At 37.1% G+C, this 23,332-nt stretch overlaps 1 protein-coding gene across 1 annotated transcript in view; it reads right to left on the bottom strand.

Annotated features, from left to right (window-relative positions):
• The window catches only part of LOC127418553 (rho GTPase-activating protein SYDE2-like), a 58,371-nt gene that overhangs the window by 26,572 nt on the left and 8,467 nt on the right, over positions 1–23,332 (bottom strand). The window contains exon 2 of the mRNA XM_051659130.1: positions 10,911–11,534. Coding sequence (XP_051515090.1) covers positions 10,911–11,534 — 624 coding nt within the window. The remainder of the gene's footprint in view (positions 1–10,910; positions 11,535–23,332) is intronic.

A 23,332-nucleotide genomic window follows, 5' to 3' on the forward strand; every position in this document is an offset into this window, starting at 1 on the left:
CATTCTATCTATCTATCTATCTATCTATCTATCTATCTATCTATTATTCATCCATCCATCCATCCACCATTCTATCTATCTATCTATCTATTATTCATCCATCCATCCACCATTCTATCTATCTATCTATTATCCATCCGTCCGTCCGTCTGTCCATCCATCCATCCATCCATCTATCTATCTGTCTATCTATCTATCTATTACCCATCCATCCATCCATCTATCCATCCATCCTTCCATCCATCCTTCCATCTATCTATCTATCTATCTATCTATTTCTCTGTCGTCCGTCCGTCTATATAATCTATAAATATAATTGCATAGATAATAATAATAATATTATCATTAATATATTCATAATGCATGTTATGTTTTATAGTTGAAGTCTGACGATTAATTGAGATATTATTATTATTTTGCCAAAAAGCAGAAGTAAAACTCATAAAAAATCGGTTCTGCATATTGGTTATAAGACACTTATAATCATAATATATATATATATTATTCAGCAATCTCAACCCATTACCCATTATTCCTTCTCGCCTGTTTGCTCACGTTCAGGTCACGATTACCATTTACTCTTCAAACACACATAACAGAAAAACTACTTATATCCCCAAAAGTTCCTTTGCAGCTCAGTCTCACAAATCAAAAGCACAAAACATCTGTGGAACATTCCAGAGCATGGAGATATTCCAGAACTTCACAGAGGACTTTCAGTGGCCAAGAGCACTTGCGGTTAAATTGCTGCATCAGCCTCAGCATAATTCTCTCTTCCTCTCAAGATTACTAGATTCATTTTACGAGTGCAGGAATCGCCGCAGCAGCAACAGCAGCAGTGTGTGACCGCAGTCATTAAGCAACGGCTGACAAATCAGATTTCTATTAAAGTCATACATGAAAATAAGATTGTTTTCCTTCCTCTCTCTGATCACATGACATGTTTGTCTCTGTTGCTGTAGCTCAGGGTCTCCCTCAGCACCCGCTGTTTGATCTGCTACTTACCCGCCCGGATAAAACAAAGACCTGATTCTGTTAATCTGAGACAGAGAGAGAGAGAGAGATATGAAGAGGCCAATAGAAAGCAGAAAGACCTATCTATCTATCTATCTATCTATCTATCCACCATTCCATCTATCTATCTATCTATCTATCTATCCACCATTCTATCTATCTATCTATCCACCATTCTATCTATCTATCTATCTATCTATCTATCCACCATTCTATCTATCTATCTATCTATCTATCTATCTATCTATCTATCCACCATTCTATCTATCTATCTATCTATCTATCTATCTATCTATCCACCATTCTATCTATCTATCTATCTATCTATCCACCATTCTATCTATCTATCTATCTATCTATCTATCTATCTATCTATCTATCTATCCACCATTCTATCTATCTATCTATCTATCTATCTATCTATCTATCTATCTATCTATCTATCCACCATTCTATCTATCTATCTATCTATCTATCTATCTATCTATCTATCTATCTATCCACCATTCTATCTATCTATCTATCTATCTATCTATCTATCTATCTATCTATCTATCTATCCACCATTCTATCTATCTATCTATCTATCTATCCACCATTCCATCTATCTATCTATCTATCTATCTATCTATCTATCTATCTATCCACCATTCTATCTATCTATCTATCTATCTATCTATCCACCATTCTATCTATCTATCTATCTATCTATCTATCTATCTATCTATCCACCATTCTATCTATCTATCTATCTATCTATCTATCTATCTATCTATCTATCTATCATCCATTCTATCTATCTATCTATCTATCTATCTGTCCATCCATCTTATTTTGGGGGGGTGGGGGGGTTGCAGCTTGAAATCTTTTATAGGTATAAAAATGCTGTTCCATGTTGTTTTTAAAGTAACTTCAGACTTATGTGTTATTTTTTTATTTATTTTTTTGGATTTTTTCCCCTTTTTCACCCAATTTGGAATACCCAATTCCCAGTGCGCTTTTAAGTCCTCATGGTCACGTAGTGATTCGCTCCATGTCTTCCATGTCTGAGACCGTCAATCCACCCATCTTATCATGTGGCTTGTTGAGCGCGTTGCCACGGAGACATAGCGCGTGTGGAGGCTTCATGCCATCCACCGCGGCATCCACACTCAACTCACCACACGCCCCACAGAAAACAAACCACATTATAGCGACCACGAGGAGGTTACCCCATGTGACTCTACCCTCCCTAGCAACCGGGCCAATTTGGTTGGTTGGAGACCTGGCTGGAGTCACTCAGCACGCCCTGGATTCGAACTAGCGAACTAGCGAACTCCAGGGGTGGTAGTCAGCGTCTTTTACCACTGAGCTACCCAGGCCCCAGACTTATGTTTATTGATCAAATAAAAAAAGATTCAGAGGAATATTACAGGTTCAATACATGCTCAATCTACAGCATTTGTGACATAATGTTAATTACCACAAAAAATTATAGACTCCTCCTCATTCATTACATAAAAAGCAAAAAATAGTGATTATAGTGCGGCACTTACAATGGAAGTGAATGGGGCCAATCAAAACACACTAAAATACACAATGTTTCAAAAGTATAGCCGCGAAATGTAAATAATATACGTTAACATGATTTCAGTGCTATAAAATCATTCACTAACCTTATCTGGGTAAAGTTATAGCCAATAACGACAACGAAGTTGTAATATTAGATACAGTATAACTTTGCAGAGAAAAGGTAAGTAAACAATTTTCTCACACTAAAATCATATAAATAGATATATTGTTTATGTCTTGTGGCTGTGAATATTTTAAAGTTTACGGATTGGATTTAACGTTACTTTAAACCTTATGTTTCTCTCAAAAGAGCAAATTTTGCGGTATACACATCGCTACATGCAACTAAAGACCTTCAGAATTAAATATGTGACCTGTTTTCACACACACACACACAGGTGCAGTGGGTCGGTCTGCTCACACACTAATTATAGACCGACAGAAGCCATTTTAAATTTTAATGCCACACTCAGATCTAGTTACCTGCCACCCACGGGATTATCAGGAGCACAACCTTCCCCATGTCATCACTAATGTAAAAACTCAGAGAGTGCTCAAACATCTGTCTGTCTGTCTCTTGCTCATGTTTAGGGTGGGTGTTGTGGAAGCTCTCGTAGGCCAGAGCTAAAGTCAACAACACACGTGGAAAGTTCCGGAATGGAACACACCCCACCATTCGGAACAGAACCTTAAACACACACACACCTCATACACACACACACACACACACACACACACACACAAACATGGCCAATGCAAGTCAAACACACTCTCTGTCACACACGCTGAAGAACTCCACCATATCAGGATGTAAATGTGCTAAAATGCACAAAAAAGTCAACATGAAACAGCGCTCACAACCCGTTTCACTTCCGTAATGTGACATATTTGAGAGCAACAATATTTGAGAGAAGAACCGTAAAGCGGGAATTGATTTGATGCTGAAAGTTTGGTGATCGATACCAGAACAGAGCAACACCTGAATGTGGCACTATGCATTCAAGGGCGGGGTGATAGGACGATGTTATCGGATATCGACAATAACTTACAAAATCCCAAAGCCTATTACGACACTCAACTGACAGGATGATGATCGACGATATCGGGAAATGGCAAAACCATGGATCTGGGAAGTCAGCAAATATATTAAACAGTGATTTTTTGATCACTTCGTTATTTTAATGCTTGTTTCATATAGTTTAAAGTACAGTTTGAATTTCAAAATGTCTTTTGTTTATGCTTTTCGTGTTTCAATAAATTAATTACATTTTTAAATAAAATCAATAAAGCAAAAATATTCACCGACTCTCAGCAGGGGAGGCTGTCATATAATCATATATCGCGATATTTTTGAAGGTGATTAGCGCTAACATTTTTACATATCGCCCAGCCCTAGTGCTTTCAGAAGAGCATATTACATACTAGCATACTACTCTTACTAGTTCTTCAGTATGTTGTATGAATACTTGCACAATAGTCAGAAATTCACTTTTCCATTTAGGGGCAATATTCGCCCCCCTGAAATTTAATTTAGGGGCTTTCTTTCAATATTTTTTATTGCTCACCTTATAAAATTACTTTTATGTGAAATCATTTTATTCATTTTATAACAATAAATCAGCATCAACTCATATTTACAGGGCTGATATTGCCATTGATTTCCCAATTTGGTTAAATTCAATTACACTCAAAAAATATTTTTGCCTGTTTTTAAGAGTTACGCATTTCAATTTCATAACAAAATTCCATCGAATTTAATTGAAATTAAACAGAATTTTTATAATAACTATTAAAATAAACAGTTAGTCAGAGGTATTGTTCCCACAGTAAAAAGGGTTCATGTTCTGTATATTAATACAATAAGTATTATTGAACATTATGTAAGGGATAATGTACAGCCAGCCGGTTGTTATCACAAAATAAACACCGACAGGATGATCAGGACTCCGATGCGGACTGAACCGCGATAACAACCGGCTGACTGTACATTTTCCCACTTATTACCTGGCTACTAATCAAATAAATAAATAAATACATGGACATAAAATATTGATTTCTGTTGAAATTATGTAATTGTGTGAGAAGAAATAAATCGCTGAACAGCTGAAAGCAACCTCCGGTTTGCATTAGAGTTCAGTTCATGTTTAGTTTGTGAAAATGACTGCATTACTCATTATTCAGCTTATTACTACTTGTAAAATAAATAGAAATGAAACATTGATTTGAGTTTAAATTATTTTATTAGCTAACTTGTAGAGATCACACAGTGATTCGAGAAGTAGTAAAGATGACTCGCAAAATCCGGATGAGCGGTCTGATACGTGGATGTGCGGTTGTAACTCAGAAATATCAGACCACTAGATGGCGCCATTAACCAATCAGAATTGAGTATTCCAGAGACCCATGTAATGAGGTTATTTAACATACAGTTGAAGTCAGAAGTTTACATACACCTTAGCCAAATACATTTAAACTCAGTTTTTCACAATTCCTGACATTTAATCTTAGAAAACATTCCCTGTCTTAGGTCAGTTAGGATCACTACTTTATTTTAAGAATGTGAAATGTCAGAATAATAGTAGAGAGAATGATTTATTTCAGCTTTTATTTCTTTCATCACATTCCCAGTGGGTCAGAAGTTTACATACACTTTGTTAGTATTTGGTAGCATTGCCTTTAAATTGTTTAACTTGGGTCAAATATTTTGGGGAGCCTTCCACAAGCTTCTCACAATAAGTTGCTGGAATTTTGGCCCATTCCTCCAGACAGAACTGGTGTAACTGTGTCAGGTTTGTAGGACTCTTTGCTCGCACACGCTTTTTCAGTTCTGCCCACAAATTTTCTATCGGATTGAGGTCAGGGCTTTGTGATGGCCACTCCAATACCTTGACTTTGTTGTCCTTAAGCCATTTTGCCACAACTTTGGAGGTATGCTTGAGGTCATTGTCCATTTGGAAGACCCATTTGTGACCGAGCTTTAACTTCCTGGCTGATGTCTTGAGATGTTCCTTCAATATATCCACATAATTTTCCTTCCTCATGATGCCATCTATTTTGTGAAGTGCACCAGTCCCTCCTGCAGCAAAGCACCCCCACAACATGATGCTGCCACCCCCATGCTTCACGGTTGGAATGGTGTTCTTCAGTTTGCAAGCCTCACCCTTTTTCCTCCAAACATAACGATGGCCATTATGGCCAAACAGTTCAAAATTTGTTTAATCAGACCAGAGGGCATTTCTCCAAACAGTAAGATCTTTATCCCCATGTGCACTTGCAAACTGTAGTCTGGCTTTTTTATTGCAGTTTTGGAGCAGTGGCTTCTTCCTTGCTGAGCAGCCTTTCAGGTTATGTCGATATAAGGCTCGTTTTACTGTGGATATAGATACTTGTCTACCTGTTTCCTCCAGCATCTTCACAAGGTCTTTTGCTGTTGTTCTGGGATTGATTTGCACTTTTCACACCAAACTACGTTCATCTCTTGGAGACAGAATGCGTCTCCTTCCTGAGCGGTATGATGGCTGCATGGTCCCATGGTGTTTATACTTGCGCACTATTGTTTGTATAGATGGACGTGGTACCTTCAGGCATTCAGAAATTGTTCCCAAGGATGAACCAGACTTGTGGAGGTCCACTAAATTTTTTTCTGAGATCTTGGATGATTTTTTTTTCTTTTCCCATGATTTCAAGCAAAGAGGCACTGAGTTTGAAGGTAGGCCTTAAAATACATCCACAGGTACATCTCCAATTCAGTACACCTATCAGAAGCTAATTGGCTAATTGTCTAAAGGCTTGACATCATTTTCTGGAATTTTCCAAGCTGCTTAAAAGCACAGTTAGCTTAGTGTATGTAAACTTCTGATCCACTGGAACTGTGATATAGTCAATTAAAAGTGAAACAATCTGTCTGTTAACAGTTGTTGGAAAAATCACTTGTGTCATGCACAAAGTAGATGTCCTAAACAACTTGCCAAAACTATAGTCTGCTAATAATAAATCTGTGGAGTGGTTAAAAAAATTTGTTTTAATGACTTCAATCTAAGTGTATGTAAACTTCTGACTTCAACTGTATCCAGATATTATAATTATTGTTGTTAAATCTTGTAGCATTTGTCCATGTCTTCAATAGAACAAACAGCTACATGAGGCGTGCTACACGCTGACAGCTTCACTAGTTTGCTGACAACCATCTTAAATAGTCATGACTCTATTAGTAAATAATGTCACACATTCATATGAGCCTAAATATAGAGCCACAAGAGTCCTGAGATGGATTATATGACACTCTATATGAGTCCGCACATTAACACTTTCATTAAAAGCTCTGTAATGTGTGTCAAACACCCTTGTATGTATATGGCTAAATATAAATAATATTTATAAAAGATGTTTGACAAAAGATATTACACAAATAGAAGTGATATAGAAGATATTTAGGTCACTAATCAAGTTAGCAATTGACCATGTTAACTCCTTTGTACAGACTGTAGACTGAAACTATTTAATACATGATATAAAAAGCATAAAAAATAATGAATGCATGTTTTCCACAGTTTTTCAGTGAATGAAAGAATGCTATTTTAACATTTTCATTTACATGCATCATTGCACCAATAAAAAACAATACTGTAATAAAAAGCATTATTATTATAATATTTTTTTTTGTGAATGAACAGGGTGTGAAAATACTACAAATTCACTCATTGAATATTACTGTTATACTACTGTAATATTTATTTTAATATTATTGTAATATTAATACTATTATTATAATATATTATAATTGAAGTTTTTTATTGTAATATATTACCGATTTATTATTTATGTTATTGTTAATTTTATTATTATTATGAGAATTAGATTTGTTTGTATATTATTATAAATAATTTAGGATTTTGAAAAATGTTTAACAAAACTTATGACACAAAAAGGAGATATATAGAAGATATATTATATGCACCAATAAAGAACAATACAATAATAAAAAGCATTATTTACATACAAAAATTTTTTTTTGTAAATGCACAAGGTGCGTTAAAACCACAACCTCACTCATTTAATAATAATAATTATTATTATTATTATTATTATTATAATACAACTATTATTTAAAAAAAATATTATTTTATTATTTTTTCATACCAGATGAAGCTGAATTTGTAGGCTACATTAACTGTGGAATATGTTGTGGTTTCTCCAGGTATTTCAGATATTAATATCTGCATTAAACAGTATTTTTGTTTGTCTGTGCATGAATAACAACATTATTCAAGCAAGAGGTGTCAAGTAAAATGTGAAATGTCAAGCAAGTGAAAAATAAATACAAATTCAAACATTAAAGTAAATTAAAATAAAATCAATATAGCCTACAAACAGGTGAAAGTCCCGTAAATCTATCAGGAATTTTTACGATAAGACACCAATATAAAGACAGAGCGTGTTTCAGTTTCTTCGTTTTACGTAAAGACGAATATTCCGAATAGATGAATACTCTATGGAGCATTTGAACTGTTTCTCGGAATAAAGTTTTAACCAGTTAGTTACCTTAATTGCTGATGTGGATATAAATGTGGTCACCTTTAAGAGACGGATATACGGGCTCCGACGTGAAATGTATGGGAATCACTTGTGAATCGTGTGATGCATTAACAGACATTTCAAGAAGTGGAACGTGTATATGATGTCATAATTAACGTTACACTTGATAAGCTCCAGATGAGCACAATTAAAAGAGTCGAGACCGTGCACATCCGGATCTGAAATCACACCGTGCGCATTTTCATTCATCAGGTTTACACTTTAGAAATACTGGCTGCATAGATTCATACATTTGTCGTAATTTTGGATATGTTTATTTAAAATGTCGCTTTATCCTTGTGCTTTTTGGATAATCAGTCATACAAATATTTTTTCCATTATTTGGATGAATCTGGTATTTGTTATGAAGTCATTATTCGTGCTTTTCTGAATAAGGTATTTGGCTTTGGGCACATCCCTAATTGTAATAATTATTATAATATAATTAAATTAATAAATTACTTTATTGTTCAATTAATGAATTATTAATTACTTTCATTATTATTATTATTATTATTATTATCACTTTGGGGATTAGATTTGGTTGCGTATAATTATAAATAATTTAGGATTTTGAAAAAAGTGAAAAGTTATGACACAAAAAGTAGAAATATAGAAGATTCTGCACTATTTCTAGGTCACTAATCAAACAAGCTAATTTTTGCTTCCACTGAAACACACAGACGCTCCTTAGAACATTCTCAAATCTCATAACAGTCAAAAGTAAATCTGTAAGTACAACTTTTTCATTTGTGCATATGCATTATGACACTATGTAACCCCTTTATAAACACTTTCCTTCCTCTTCACAAGGTGGTTTGATCAGGTTTTGTTTTTCCTTTGAGGAGAAATTTCTTCCCCAGTGGTGGCAAACTCATCCTTCTACATTAAAGAAATGAGCGTCTGTCAGTTACAGTGAGCAAACAGAGCTGTGAAAGAGACAGGCGGCTGTCAGTCACCCGTCTGACGGCAGGTACTCATTAAAACGACAGGTACGACTACAGCAGGAAACATCAAACATCCCGTGTGAACACTGCTGACTCCAAAACACACATACAGGAAAAACACCCCGCAGTCAGACAGGTGAAGAGATACAGTGACAGATAACAGAGAGAGAGGCTCCTAGCAGACAGCATGTTAAGGCATCCCAAGATCGAAAAATCGTTTTGCCGACATTTGCATGAAAAAGGGCAATATGTTTGTTGTTTAAGGTAGATTGCGATGATGCTGATAATACATTTATTTTATTTAATACTGAAAAGCATACAGATAAATCTGAATTTAACCTATTACAGGATTTCCCAACTGTATATTAGTGCCATGGTTACAAAAATTATGAATTCATATTTTTCAGCCTATTGACGATATTCAATATAGATCTCAGTGATTATGTATTTGATCTGACTTCATCCAAACAGCCACTGGAGCCAAATAGATTCAAAGTACATATAGTTGATGAAAATCTAATGAGCAATTCGGTGACATTGACCAGGTTAACTCCTTTGTGCAGACTGTAGATTTAAAATGTTTAATGCATAAAATAAAAAGCTAGTTAAAAATAATGAATGCATGTTTTCCACAGTTTTTTACTAAATGAAGGAGGAATGATAATTAATCATTTTCATTTATATGCACCAATAAAGAACAATACTGTAATAAAAGCAGTATTTAGATACATATACAGTTGTAAATGATAAGACTATGCAAAAAACACAACTTTACTCATTGAATATTATTTTAATACTACTGTAATAATTATTACAATAATATTAATATCATTATAATAATATATTATAACTGTAGGACCCAGTAAAGTTTGTTTGTATAATATAATACTTAATTATTAGAACTACTATTATTATTATTTTGAAGATTTTTTAATTTTATCCCATTTTCTCCCCAATTTGGAATGCCTAACTCACACTACCTACTAAGTCCTCGTGGTGGCACGGTTACTCGCCTCAATCTGGGTGGCGGAGGACAAGTCTCAGTTGCCTCCGCTTCTGAGACCATCAATCCGCGCATCTTATCACGTGGCTCGTTGTGCATGACACCGCGGAGACTCACAGCATGTGGAGGCTCATGCTACTCTCCGTGATCCACGCACAACTTACCACGCGCTCCATTGAGAGCGAGAACCACTAATCGCAACCACGAGGAGGTTACCCCATGTGACTCTACCCTCCCTAGCAACCGGGCCAATTTGGTTGCTTAGGAGACCTGGCTGGAGTCACTCGTGACTCCAGGGGTGGTAGTCAACGTCAATACTCGCTGAGCTATCCAGGCCCCACTGTTGCATTTATTTCACCTTTACTTGGAACTTATTTTGGCGAAAAACTGAAAGTGCAGTGTGTATTTATCAAGTCAAGTAATCTTTTAGAAATGCAGTGGCCAAATAAAAAGAGCATTAAAATCATCAAAATATTCCCGATATTGCCTAATTTCATATCACCGGCAAAATCATCGCAATAATATCATAAATATTCACAGTCTCGCCCAGTCCTATTGCACATGTAATTTAAGATTTTATCCATTTCCAAGACTTTCCAAACCTGGAAACAGTCATTTCAAAATTCCATTTCTTATATTTCCTGCAATTAAAAATTAAAACTATGTATTTTAATGCTTCACTTTGTTAGTTTGCCAACATGCTAAAGCTAACTTAGAAGATAGTTCCCTATAAAGGCAGTAGACAGCAAGGCTATGTTTTGGACAGAGCAAGAGCGAGATCTTCAGATAAGTGAGGTATGGAAAGAGACAGACGGGTTTACCTGTCGCTCTGATGGCGAGGCTCTCCTCTTGTGTCTTGCACGCAAACATCTGTCTGTGCAGCTGGAAGGTTTCGTTGGAATGCAAAACACCCGACTGCGGCGTCTCCCTGCAACTCTCCTCACCGCCCACACACTCCTCTTTCGCACGACGTCTGTCTGCCGCCCCTCCATTCGTACGTCCAGCGGCCACCCTGCGGGTCACCTTCATTTGGGCCTCTCTGTTGGCAGGGACGTCGTGAGGAACGGCACCCTCCTCATCCTCAGGAATGGGGTTGTACCAGATCTCTCCTTCATCGTCTGCATCGTTCTCCTCAGCTGGATCTGGGCGATGTGGCGGCTGGGACGAGATTCGACTGGGTTTGATGCTGGCGGCAGGTAATGGGAGGCGCCGGGGTCGAGGTGGTGCTTTCGAAGGCTGGCCAATGTTGTATATTTGTGGGTGTGTATGATCCTCCTCTGCTGCAGGGGGTGCTGTTGCATTCTCAGGGTGCAGGAACGGCCGGGCGCAGCTTTGTTGTAGCCAGTTACGTTTCTTGGAGACGGTAATGTGGTTGAAGGGGGTCTGACGTGTGCAGGGTTCCTGTAGAGCAACACCGGACGACCCAGGGACCCACTCCATTGGCGCTATGAAAAGAAACGAATACTGTCACTAAACGAATTTCTACATATAACCTGCGAAACGCTAAAGTTACGAATGCTAATGACTAATCCAGGGTGTTTGGTTCAGAAGAGCTGCCCAATTTAAGATACCTTGTGTAGCTTTATAACCGCCATGGTTATTATCGTATCCTTAAAGTACAACAAAAGACGAAAACTCTTGTTTTAAAAACATTTCTGTAAAATGAATAAATAAATAAATAATGCATAGTAATTCACTATAATTACTTAAACTAATTTAAACAAAAATGAAATAGAAATGTGGCCATGAAATAAAAGCTAAACTGAAACTAACAATCCATTGCTAAAACATACTAAGGCCACGTTCTTTTTGAAAATGCATTTAATTTTCTACGTTTATGACTCTCATCCACGCTACACCTGCGTTTTGCCCCACCGAAAACAAAGTTTCGAAAACACCATTCATTACTGCATACTTTGGAAAACGATGAGGTTAGGAAACTGAAAATTACGTTTGTCATGCTAAAACTAAAACCAAAGACGAAAACTACTGTTTTAAAAACATTGCCGTAAACAGAAGAAAACTAATATTGCAGAGTACTGAACTATATTTACCTCAACTAAATAAAAAAATTAAACAGAAATGTGGTCTTGAAATAAATATTAAACTGAAACTAACGAAGGCCACGTCCACACTAATATATTTTCATAAAAAAAGAAATGCATTAATTTTACTACGTTTACACCTTTTTACTACGTTTACACCAACTGAATAACTACTGTTTTAAAACATTTTCGTAAACTGAAAAAAAAATGAAACTGAAAACAGAATTTGTCATATGCTAAAACTTAAAAAAACTAAACTGAAAAAAAAATATTGCAGAGCACTTAACTATAAGTAGTTAAACTAAATAAAAATAAAAACTGAAAAAAAGCCTTGAAAGAAAAACTAATTTTGCTACGTTTACGCCTCTCGATGTTTTCCACTGTCGAAAAGAAAACGTTTCGAAAACGCTCTCCATTATCGCATACTTTGGAAAACAATAATGTTAGGAAACTAAAAAACGAAGTTTATCGTGCTAAAACTAAAACAATGTTTTTCAAACATTTTTATAAACTGCAAAAATATATATAATCGCAGAGTACTTAACTCTATTTACTTAAACTAAATAGAAAAAGAAACAGAAATGTGGCTACTAAATTAAACTGAAACTAACAAAAGCCATGTCCACACTAATACATTTAAAAATGCATTCATTTAGCTAAATTTACACCTCTTGTGTTTTTACTCCGCGTTACCGCATACTTTGGAAAGAGAAGACATTCGGAAACTGAAAACAGAGTTTGACATACGCTAAAACTTAAAAAAACTAAACTGAAAAACAAAATACTGCAGAGTACTTAACTATAAGTAGTTAAACTAAATTTAAAAAAACTGGGAAAAAAAGCCTTGAAAGAAAAACGAATTTCGCTACGTTCACACCTCTGGTTGTTTTCCACTGCCGAAAAGAAAACGTTTCGAAAATGCTCTCCATTATCGCATACTTTGGAAAACAATAATGTTAGGAAACTGAAAAACTAAGTTTATCGTGCTAAAACTAAAACGAACATTTTTCAAAACATTTTTATAAACTGCAAAAATATATATAATCGCAGAGGACTTAACTCTATTTACTTAAATTAAATAAAAAAAGAAAATGAAATGTGGATTTGAAATAAAATTAAACTGAAACAAAGTCCACGCCCACACTATTACATTTAAAAACGCATTAATTTCACTAAATTTACACCTCTTGTGTTCTTCCGAATGACGTACGGAAACTGAAAACAGAGTTTGTCATATGCTAAAACTAAAACGAAAGAGGGAAAGTAGTTCTTGTAAACTGAATATATATATGAAACTGAAAAGTGGCTAAAAACTAATTTTGCTACGTTTATGCCTCTCATAGTTTTCCTCCGCCGAAAAGAAAACGTTTAGAAAATGCTCTCCATTTCAACATTGGAAAACAACGACGACGTTAGGAAACAAAAACAAAAAACAAACGCACGTTTTCAAACGAAAACAGGTTACTGTGAAAGTGGCCTAAAACGAACCTGAAACTTAAAATGCATTTAAATAGAATAAAAAAATTATAATTTGAAAAAGCACAACTACAGTACAATAACCCTGTTTCGTGCGTATCCTCTGAGATTAGCACAAAACATGCAAGTTCGTCACGTTAGATCACTCAAAACACTTCCAAAATCATTTTCATACTTATATGAATTCACTCTAACAGCAATGAATGTTTTTGTAATGTTAATACATTTATGATTTATCATGTTTGCACACAAATAAAATGCTTTAAAACGGTTTGCGGTGCTTTCCAGGTAATACGCTCTTTCCCAGAGGTCTTGGCAACCTTCGTGTGAGCTTACTGGCTTTCCATTGAAAGAATTTATTTGGTTAGTTAAACGCTTCACTGGATAAATCTGATCTACTGTTCTATTTGTACACAGACTGTGAGAGCATATCCAGTTGGACTGGACTTTGCATCACAGTTTTAAGTGCAATGACCCCACAGATATCACCAATAACATGTTTTCTAGGTTACAAGTACAAACTACAAACAACTCAAAACCTGCAGCAAAAGTGATCTTTTATCGTTGGAAATTCAGGATATCTTTGTAAGTTACTTTGATGCTTTCAAAGTAGTATTTGCAGTCTTTTGGACTCCATTTGCACAGGTCAGAGTTACATCAGTCTCTCAAGAAATAAAAGTATACAAACTAATATATGTAAAAATGCAACTAAACACAGCACAACCCCACACAAGCATCTCCTAAGCCAAGAAACCAGGGAGTGTTCTCAAGGAATCATTCACATTCTCTCAAAATAGAGGCGCTGGTCTCCTGCACAATATGTTTGTGGATTACAGGCTGGTGTTCCTTGCCGCTCAAACACTTTCACACAAAACAATGCCACAATGCCAGTGTGCAGTTATGCCACGGTCACAAACATTGGCGTACACACCACCTGCTACTCAGAGCAAGTGTGTTTTTCTAGCGAGAGGTCAAAACTCAAACGGCAGCGTTTAATTACAGCTGTAGACTTGCCAGAGGATTCCAGACTTTCTCCACATGGGAATTCTGGGACATGGGAATGCACGGCAAGCCGCTACCAACTGACTACCATGCAAACAAACAAACAAGCAAATCACAAAGTCTCATCGAGTGAACGTTACAATAACTATATTTTTGCAAACTGACTTTTACATTTCCTGGTGAAATGAATGCTACAACAAGCATGCATTTTATACACTTTCACAACGTCTACAACGGCTGATTATGACCTCATAAACACTTTTGCTCTGTTACTCACACAGGGCTGTTATGATATTGAATCTACTGTATACTATAATGCATCATTTAAAACATTACACATTTTAACATTTGTATTATAGACCCAACTACATTTACACACTTATTCCAATGTGATTAGCCTGCGTGGTAGCTCACCTGATACAGTGTTGGACTTTGGAGTCCAGTCGTGCACGCAAGCCGACATGTGAGACGAAATGATGTGGTTGCTTCAGAAAATTTGCTTTCCATTTCACATTTGCTTTTAAAACATTATCGGTTAGTTTTAGGTGTTGGTTTAGGGGAAGGATGTCTGATTTGTTCACCTCTCATTTGCTTTTAGGACACTATTGGTTAGATTTAGGTTTAAGTTTTAGGTTAGAGAGGCACGTTTTACTCATTAAATCCTCTGTCTAATATTTAACTTAAAAACCTCGTCTGATTATGACACTATTTCACTCGCTTTTTGGCGCCCCCCGCTGGACATTTCACTGGGAAACTGCAGCCAAACGTGTTAAATATCTGTGTAATGTTATTTAGATCAGGCGGCATTACATATATGAAAAATTTGAACAGGGGGCCTGAGTAGCTCAGCGAGTATTGATGCTGACTACCACCCCTGGAGTCGCAAGTTCGAATCCAGGGCATGCTGAGTGACTACAGCCAGGTCTCCTAAGCAACCAAATTGGCCCGGTTGCTAGGGAAGGTAGTGTCACATGGGGTAACCTCCTTGTGGTCGCGATTAGGGGTTCTCGCTCTCAATGGGGCGTGTGGTAAGTTGTGCGTGGATCACGGAGAGTGGCATGAGCCTCCACATGCTGTGAGTCTCCGCGGTGTCATGCACAACGAGCCACGTGATAAGATGCACGGATTGACGGTCTCAGAAGCGGAGGCAACTGAGACTTGTCCTCCGCCACCCGGATTGAGGTGAGTAACCGCGCCACCACGAGGACCTACTAAGTAGTGGGAATTGGGCATTCCAACTTGGGAGAAAAGGGGATAAAAAATGTTTGTTTTTTTCAGTTCTGTCATTGAGCATGTTTACATGCACAGCAATACACTGATAACTCCCCAAAATCAGATTATTTAAAAAAATCAGACAAAGCAAGAAAATCGCATTTACGTGAGATTTGAAATAATCGCGTTATTCTCTGCTTGGATGTCGAAACTGTGAAGAGGCATGCGCACAACACGTGTGCACATTGGATGAGTCAGTAAGTAATGCCAAATCAGGGTAATGGGGAAAAATTTACCCGTGTCGAATGGTTTATTCGTAAGCTGTTTATGACCTTACACCGATCAAAGAACACCATTTAATGCATTTACATGACCACACATGTTGTTGGATAATTAACCCTTGTGTGATCTTCGGGACATTTTTGTCTTTTTCATTTTTGTTTTTTCGATCATTTTGGCTGTGTTAATTTTACTAAAGGTGTGTATTTTGGGGGGAATTTTGATATTTCAACCTCAGTTCCTATAATACATCTATAATACACTGTGTACACAAAATAGTTACACTCAGGACCTTCATGACAAAAATGTCTCCATTGAAACCCATTAAAACGGCAATATTTGATCCCAGTGCCATTAAAGCATAAAATCATGAATTCTATGATATTATGCTCTCATTCAGGAGCCCTGGCTTCAAAATTTACATTTTTAATATTTTACAACAGATGGCGCCATTTCTCATGTTTAGCCTATGGAGCAAATACATACTTTTCCCCTATTTTCTGTTTGCTGTATTATAGAGCACTGCAGGCCAATTCAATAAATTATGCAGCTAAAATTGTGTGAGTGTGTTGGTATGGATGTCAGAGTTCTTTTGTATGTGTGTATTGAGAAATGTGTGTGTGTGTGTGTGTGTATGTGTGTGTGATTTACGCATTTAAATTTCATAATAAAATTCCAACAAATTGAATTGTGTAATTTTTTAACAAAATTAAATTATTATTATTATTTTTATATTTAGTTTTTTTTATTATTATTATTATTTTATTAAAGATTTCTTAATTCAACTAGAGGTAATTTTGTTACCAAATTAAATTGTGTAAATCTTAAAATTATTTTTGTAAACGTCCAACTTGTAAAATTGGAATTTCAACCAGCAAGCGATTAATTACAGACTAATTGCATTTTGAACACCAGATATGAATACCATTGAATGACAGATCAACAGCCCACTTCTACAAGTTAAAATAGCATTTTTGATCTAAAATAAATGTGCATTTCCGTGAGTAATGATGTCATTTATTATTTCAAGAAATACCGTTTTTACTAGTGCAAACCTAAAAACTGATATAAAAAATGAGCATTTGAATTGTTTCTTTGAAATGTTGGATAAGACGGTTATAAAGGTGTAATGGGCAAAAATGCACGTATGCTGATCATTTTTTGCTCAATATGATTATGACTTTACTCTGATAAAGGAAAGCCGTGTCAGGCGTTTACATGATTGTTGTTTCATTAAGCATAAGATCATACATGTAGATGTGCTCATTGATTATGCAGACAACTAGTTAAGTGAGGTATATGAACGTCAACAGCACATATGATTGACATCTACATCACTGACATTCTTGAGCTGTTTATGATCTGTTACATGAATGTAAATGTGTGTTGTGGGACATGATCAGCTCCAGTTCTGCTGACACATTAGCGGCGAGATTAAGTCTTGCTGAGGCACAATGTGTAGACTACAGTAAAGATTGTTTTGATATGCGTTATCTCCTCTGCTGATGACACGTTTCTCTGTCTCTGAAGAACGCAGGTCTCGGGTGAGCGAGGGCACGTAAATCCCAAACAGTGACACGTTTTCACCTGTAAAAATCTCAGTATATCATTACAGATGCTCAGATCTCTCCTGGTGTTATTACGACCTAAGCATCTAGCGAAAGCAATATCATGTGATGTTCCACTTATGTAAGGTGGATTTGAACGGTCGCACTAAGCTCTTTAGCGGCTCTTTTGTGCTGGATGATATTACACTAAACTAAACACTAATTTTTTTTTTTTTTTTATCTACAGACTGAAACAAACAGTGAGACCAGTGTAGTCTGATTCCTGAACAAATGACTCTCATGAGTCGGTTCTTTTGAATCTATAGCAGAAAACATACAGCACGACCAGTGTAGTCTGATTCCTGAACAAATGACTCTCATGAGCCGGTTCTTTTGAATCTATAGCAGAAAACATACAGCGTGACCAGTGTAGTCTGATTCCTGAACAACTGACTCTTATGAGTCGGTTCTTTTGAATCTATAGCAGAAAACATACAGCACAACCAGTGTAGTCTGATTCCTGAACAAATGACTCTCATGAGTCGTTCTTTTGAATCTATAGCGGAAAACATACAGCACAACCAGTGTAGTCTGATTCCTGAACAAATGACTCTCATGAGTCGGTTCTTTTGAATCTATAGCAGAAAACATACAGCACAACCAGTGTAGTCTGATTCCTGAACAAATGAATCTCATGAGTCGTTCTTTTGAATCTATAGCGGAAAACATACAGCACAACCAGTGTAGTCTGATTCCTGAACAAATGACTCTTATGAGTTGGTTCTTTTGAATCTATAGCAGAAAACATACAGCACGACCAGTGTAGTCTGATTCCTGAACAAATGACTCTCATGAGTCGTTCTTTTGAATCTATAGCGGAAAACATACAGCACGACCAGTGTAGTCTGATTCCTGAACAAATGACTCTTATGAGTCGGTTCTTTTGAATCTATAGCAGAAAACATACAGCACGACCAGTGTAGTCTGATTCCTGAACAAATGACTCTCATGAGTCGTTCTTTTGAATCTATAGCAGAAAACATACAGCGCGACCAGTGTAGTCCGATTCCTGAACAAATGACTCTCATGAGTCGGTTCTTTTGAATCTATAGCAGAAAGCATACAGCGCGACCAGTGTAGTCCGATTCCTGAACAAATGACTCTCATGAGTCGGTTCTTTTGAATCTATAGCAGAAAGCATACAGCGCGACCAGTGTAGTCCGATTCCTGAACAAATGACTCTCATGAGTCGGTTCTTTTGAATCTATAGCAGAAAACATACAGCATAACCAGTGTAGTCTGATTCCTGAACAAATGACTCTCATGAGTCGGTTCTTTTGAATCTATAGCAGAAAGCATACAGCGCGACCAGTGTAGTCCGATTCCTGAACAAATGACTCTCATGAGTCGGTTCTTTTGAATCTATAGCAGAAAACATACAGCATGACCAGTGTACTCTGATTCCTGAACAACTGACTCTTATGAGTCGGTTCTTTTGAATCTATAGCAGAAAACATACAGCACGACCAGTGTAGTCTGATTCCTGAACAAATGACTCTCATGAGCCGGTTCTTTTGAATCTATAGCAGAAAGCATACAGCGCGACCAGTGTAGTCCGATTCCTGAACAAATGACTCTCATGAGTCGGTTCTTTTGAATCTATAGCAGAAAACATACAGCGTGACCAGTGTAGTCCGATTCCTGAACAAATGACTCTCATGAGTCGGTTCTTTTGAATCTATAGCAGAAAACATACAGCACGACCAGTGTAGTCCGATTCCTGAACAAATGACTCTCATGAGTCGGTTCTTTTGAATCTATAGCAGAAAACATACAGCGTGACCAGTGTAGTCTGATTCCTGAACAAATTACTCTCATGAGTCGTTCTTTTGAATCTATAGCAGAAAACATACAGCGTGACCAGTGTAGTCCGATTCCTGAACAAATGACTCTCATGAGTCGGTTCTTTTGAATCTATAGCAGAAAACATACAGTGCGACCAGTGTAGTCCGATTCCTGAACAAATGACTCTCATGAGTCGGTTCTTTTGAATCTATAGCAGAAAGCATACAGCGTGACCAGTGTAGTCTGATTCCTGAACAAATGACCCTCATGAGTCGTTCTTTTGAATCTATAGCAGAAAACATACAGTGCGACCAGTGTAGTCCGATTCCTGAACAAATGACTCTCATGAGTCGGTTCTTTTGAATCTATAGCAGAAAACATACAGCACGACCAGTGTAGTCTGATTCCTGAACAAATGACTCTCATGAGTCGTTCTTTTGAATCTATAGCAGAAAACATACAGCACGACCAGTGTAGTCTGATTCCTGAACAAATGACTCTCATGAGTCGGTTCTTTTGAATCTATAGCAGAAAGCATACAGCACGACCAGTGTAGTCTGATTCCTGAACAAATGACCCTCATGAGTCGGTTCTTTTGAATCTATAGCAGAAAACATACAGCACGACCAGTGTAGTCTGATTCCTGAACAAATGACTCTCATGAGTCGGTTCTTTTGAATCTATAGCAGAAAACATACAGCACGACCAGTGTAGTCTGATTCCTGAACAAATGACTCTCATGAGTCGGTTCTTTTGAATCTATAGCAGAAAACATACAGCGTGACCAGTGTAGTCCGATTCCTGAACAAATGACTCTCATGAGTCGGTTCTTTTGAATCTATAGCAGAAAACATACAGTGCGACCAGTGTAGTCCGATTCCTGAACAAATGACTCTCATGAGTCGGTTCTTTTGAATCTATAGCAGAAAGCATACAGCGTGACCAGTGTAGTCTGATTCCTGAACAAATGACCCTCATGAGTCGGTTCTTTTGAATCTATAGCAGAAAACATACAGCGTGACCAGTGTAGTCTGATTCCTGAACAAATTACTCTCATGAGTCGGTTCTTTTGAATCTATAGCAGAAAGCATACAGCGTGACCAGTGTAGTCTGATTCCTGAACAAATGACCCTCATGAGTCGTTCTTTTGAATCTATAGCAGAAAACATACAGCACGACCAGTGTAGTCTGATTCCTGAACAAATTACTCTCATGAGTCGTTCTTTTGAATCTATAGCAGAAAACATACAGTGCGACCAGTGTAGTCCGATTCCTGAACAAATGACTCTCATGAGTCGGTTCTTTTGAATCTATAGCAGAAAACATACAGTGCGACCAGTGTAGTCCGATTCCTGAACAAATGACTCTCATGAGTCGGTTCTTTTGAATCTATAGCAGAAAACATACAGCGTGACCAGTGTAGTCTGATTCCTGAACAAATTACTCTCATGAGTCGGTTCTTTTGAATCTATAGCAGAAAACATACAGCGTGACCAGTGTAGTCTGATTCCTGAACAAATGACTCTCATGAGTCGGTTCTTTTGAATCTATAGCAGAAAACATACAGCACAACCAGTGTAGTCTGATTCCTGAACAAATGACTCTCATGAGTCGTTCTTTTGAATCTATAGCAGAAAACATACAGCACAACCAGTGTAGTCTGATTCCTGAACAAATGACTCTCATGAGTCGTTCTTTTGAATCTATAGCAGAAAACATACAGCACAACCAGTGTAGTCTGATTCCTGAACAAATGACTCTCATGAGTCGTTCTTTTGAATCTATAGCAGAAAACATACAGCACAACCAGTGTAGTCTGATTCCTGAACAAATGACTCTCATGAGTCGTTCTTTTGAATCTATAGCAGAAAACATACAGCACAACCAGTGTAGTCTGATTCCTGAACAACTGACTCTTATGAGTTGGTTCTTTTGAATCTATAGCAGAAAACATACAGCACGACCAGTGTAGTCTGATTCCTGAACAAATGACTCTCATGAGTCGTTCTTTTGAATCTATAGCGGAAAACATACAGCACGACCAGTGTAGTCTGATTCCTGAACAAATGACTCTTATGAGTCGGTTCTTTTGAATCTATAGCAGAAAACATACAGCACGACCAGTGTAGTCTGATTCCTGAACAAATGACTCTCATGAGTCGTTCTTTTGAATCTATAGCAGAAAACATACAGCGCGACCAGTGTAGTCCGATTCCTGAACAAATGACTCTCATGAGTCGGTTCTTTTGAATCTATAGCAGAAAACATACAGCATAACCAGTGTAGTCTGATTCCTGAACAAATGACTCTCATGAGTCGGTTCTTTTGAATCTATAGCAGAAAGCATACAGCACGACCAGTGTAGTCCGATTCCTGAACAAATGACTCTCATGAGTCGGTTCTTTTGAATCTATAGCAGAAAACATACAGCGTGACCAGTGTAGTCTGATTCCTGAACAAATTACTCTCATGAGTCGGTTCTTTTGAATCTATAGCAGAAAGCATACAGCGTGACCAGTGTAGTCCGATTCCTGAACAAATGACTCTCATGAGTCGGTTCTTTTGAATCTATAGCAGAAAACATACAGCACGACCAGTGTAGTCCGATTCCTGAACAAATGACTCTCATGAGTCGGTTCTTTTGAATCTATAGCAGAAAACATACAGCGTGACCAGTGTAGTCTGATTCCTGAACAAATGACTCTCATGAGTCGGTTCTTTTGAATCTATAGCAGAAAACATACAGCGTGACCAGTGTAGTCTGATTCCTGAACAAATTACTCTCATGAGTCGGTTCTTTTGAATCTATAGCAGAAAACATACAGCACGACCAGTGTAGTCCGATTCCTGAACAAATGACTCTCATGAGTCGGTTCTTTTGAATCTATAGCAGAAAACATACAGCGTGACCAGTGTAGTCTGATTCCTGAACAAATTACTCTCATGAGTCGGTTCTTTTGAATCTATAGCAGAAAACATACAGCACGACCAGTGTAGTCCGATTCCTGAACAAATGACTCTCATGAGTCGGTTCTTTTGAATCTATAGCAGAAAACATACAGCGTGACCAGTGTAGTCTGATTCCTGAACAAATGACTCTCATGAGTCGGTTCTTTTGAATCTATAGCAGAAAACATACAGCGTGACCAGTGTAGTCTGATTCCTGAACAAATTACTCTCATGAGTCGGTTCTTTTGAATCTATAGCAGAAAACATACAGCACGACCAGTGTAGTCCGATTCCTGAACAAATGACTCTCATGAGTCGGTTCTTTTGAATCTATAGCAGAAAACATACAGCGTGACCAGTGTAGTCTGATTCCTGAACAAATGACTCTCATGAGTCGTTCTTTTGAATCTATAGCAGAAAGCATACAGCACGACCAGTGTAGTCTGATTCCTGAACAAATTACTCTCATGAGTCGGTTCTTTTGAATCTATAGCAGAAAACATACAGCACGACCAGTGTAGTCCGATTCCTGAACAAATGACTCTCATGAGTTGATTCTTTTGAATCTACAGTGCAATCATACAATTCTACCTTCTGAACGAACTCAGCCGGTTCTTTCCTGTGAATGAAACACACTTACTGAACTGCGTCATGTCCGACTTGTAAGAAGAAGCATTGTTACTGTTTTATGTACTTATGGTTTGTGACACTTAAATCCATTATGAGTTTTGTTCCAAATAGTGGCATTTTATAAAAATGCATGAAAATACTTTAATTGTACAAATATCTTTTGCAAGAATGGTTGAAATCATCTCGTTTGGTAACAGATGACTGAGGGCAGTAAATCCAATCAGCATTTCTTACTTCCAAATATTTCATCATTAAAAG

This window comes from Myxocyprinus asiaticus, chromosome 28, assembly GCF_019703515.2.
Source record: "Myxocyprinus asiaticus isolate MX2 ecotype Aquarium Trade chromosome 28, UBuf_Myxa_2, whole genome shotgun sequence".
Lineage (NCBI taxonomy): Eukaryota > Metazoa > Chordata > Actinopteri > Cypriniformes > Catostomidae > Myxocyprinus > Myxocyprinus asiaticus.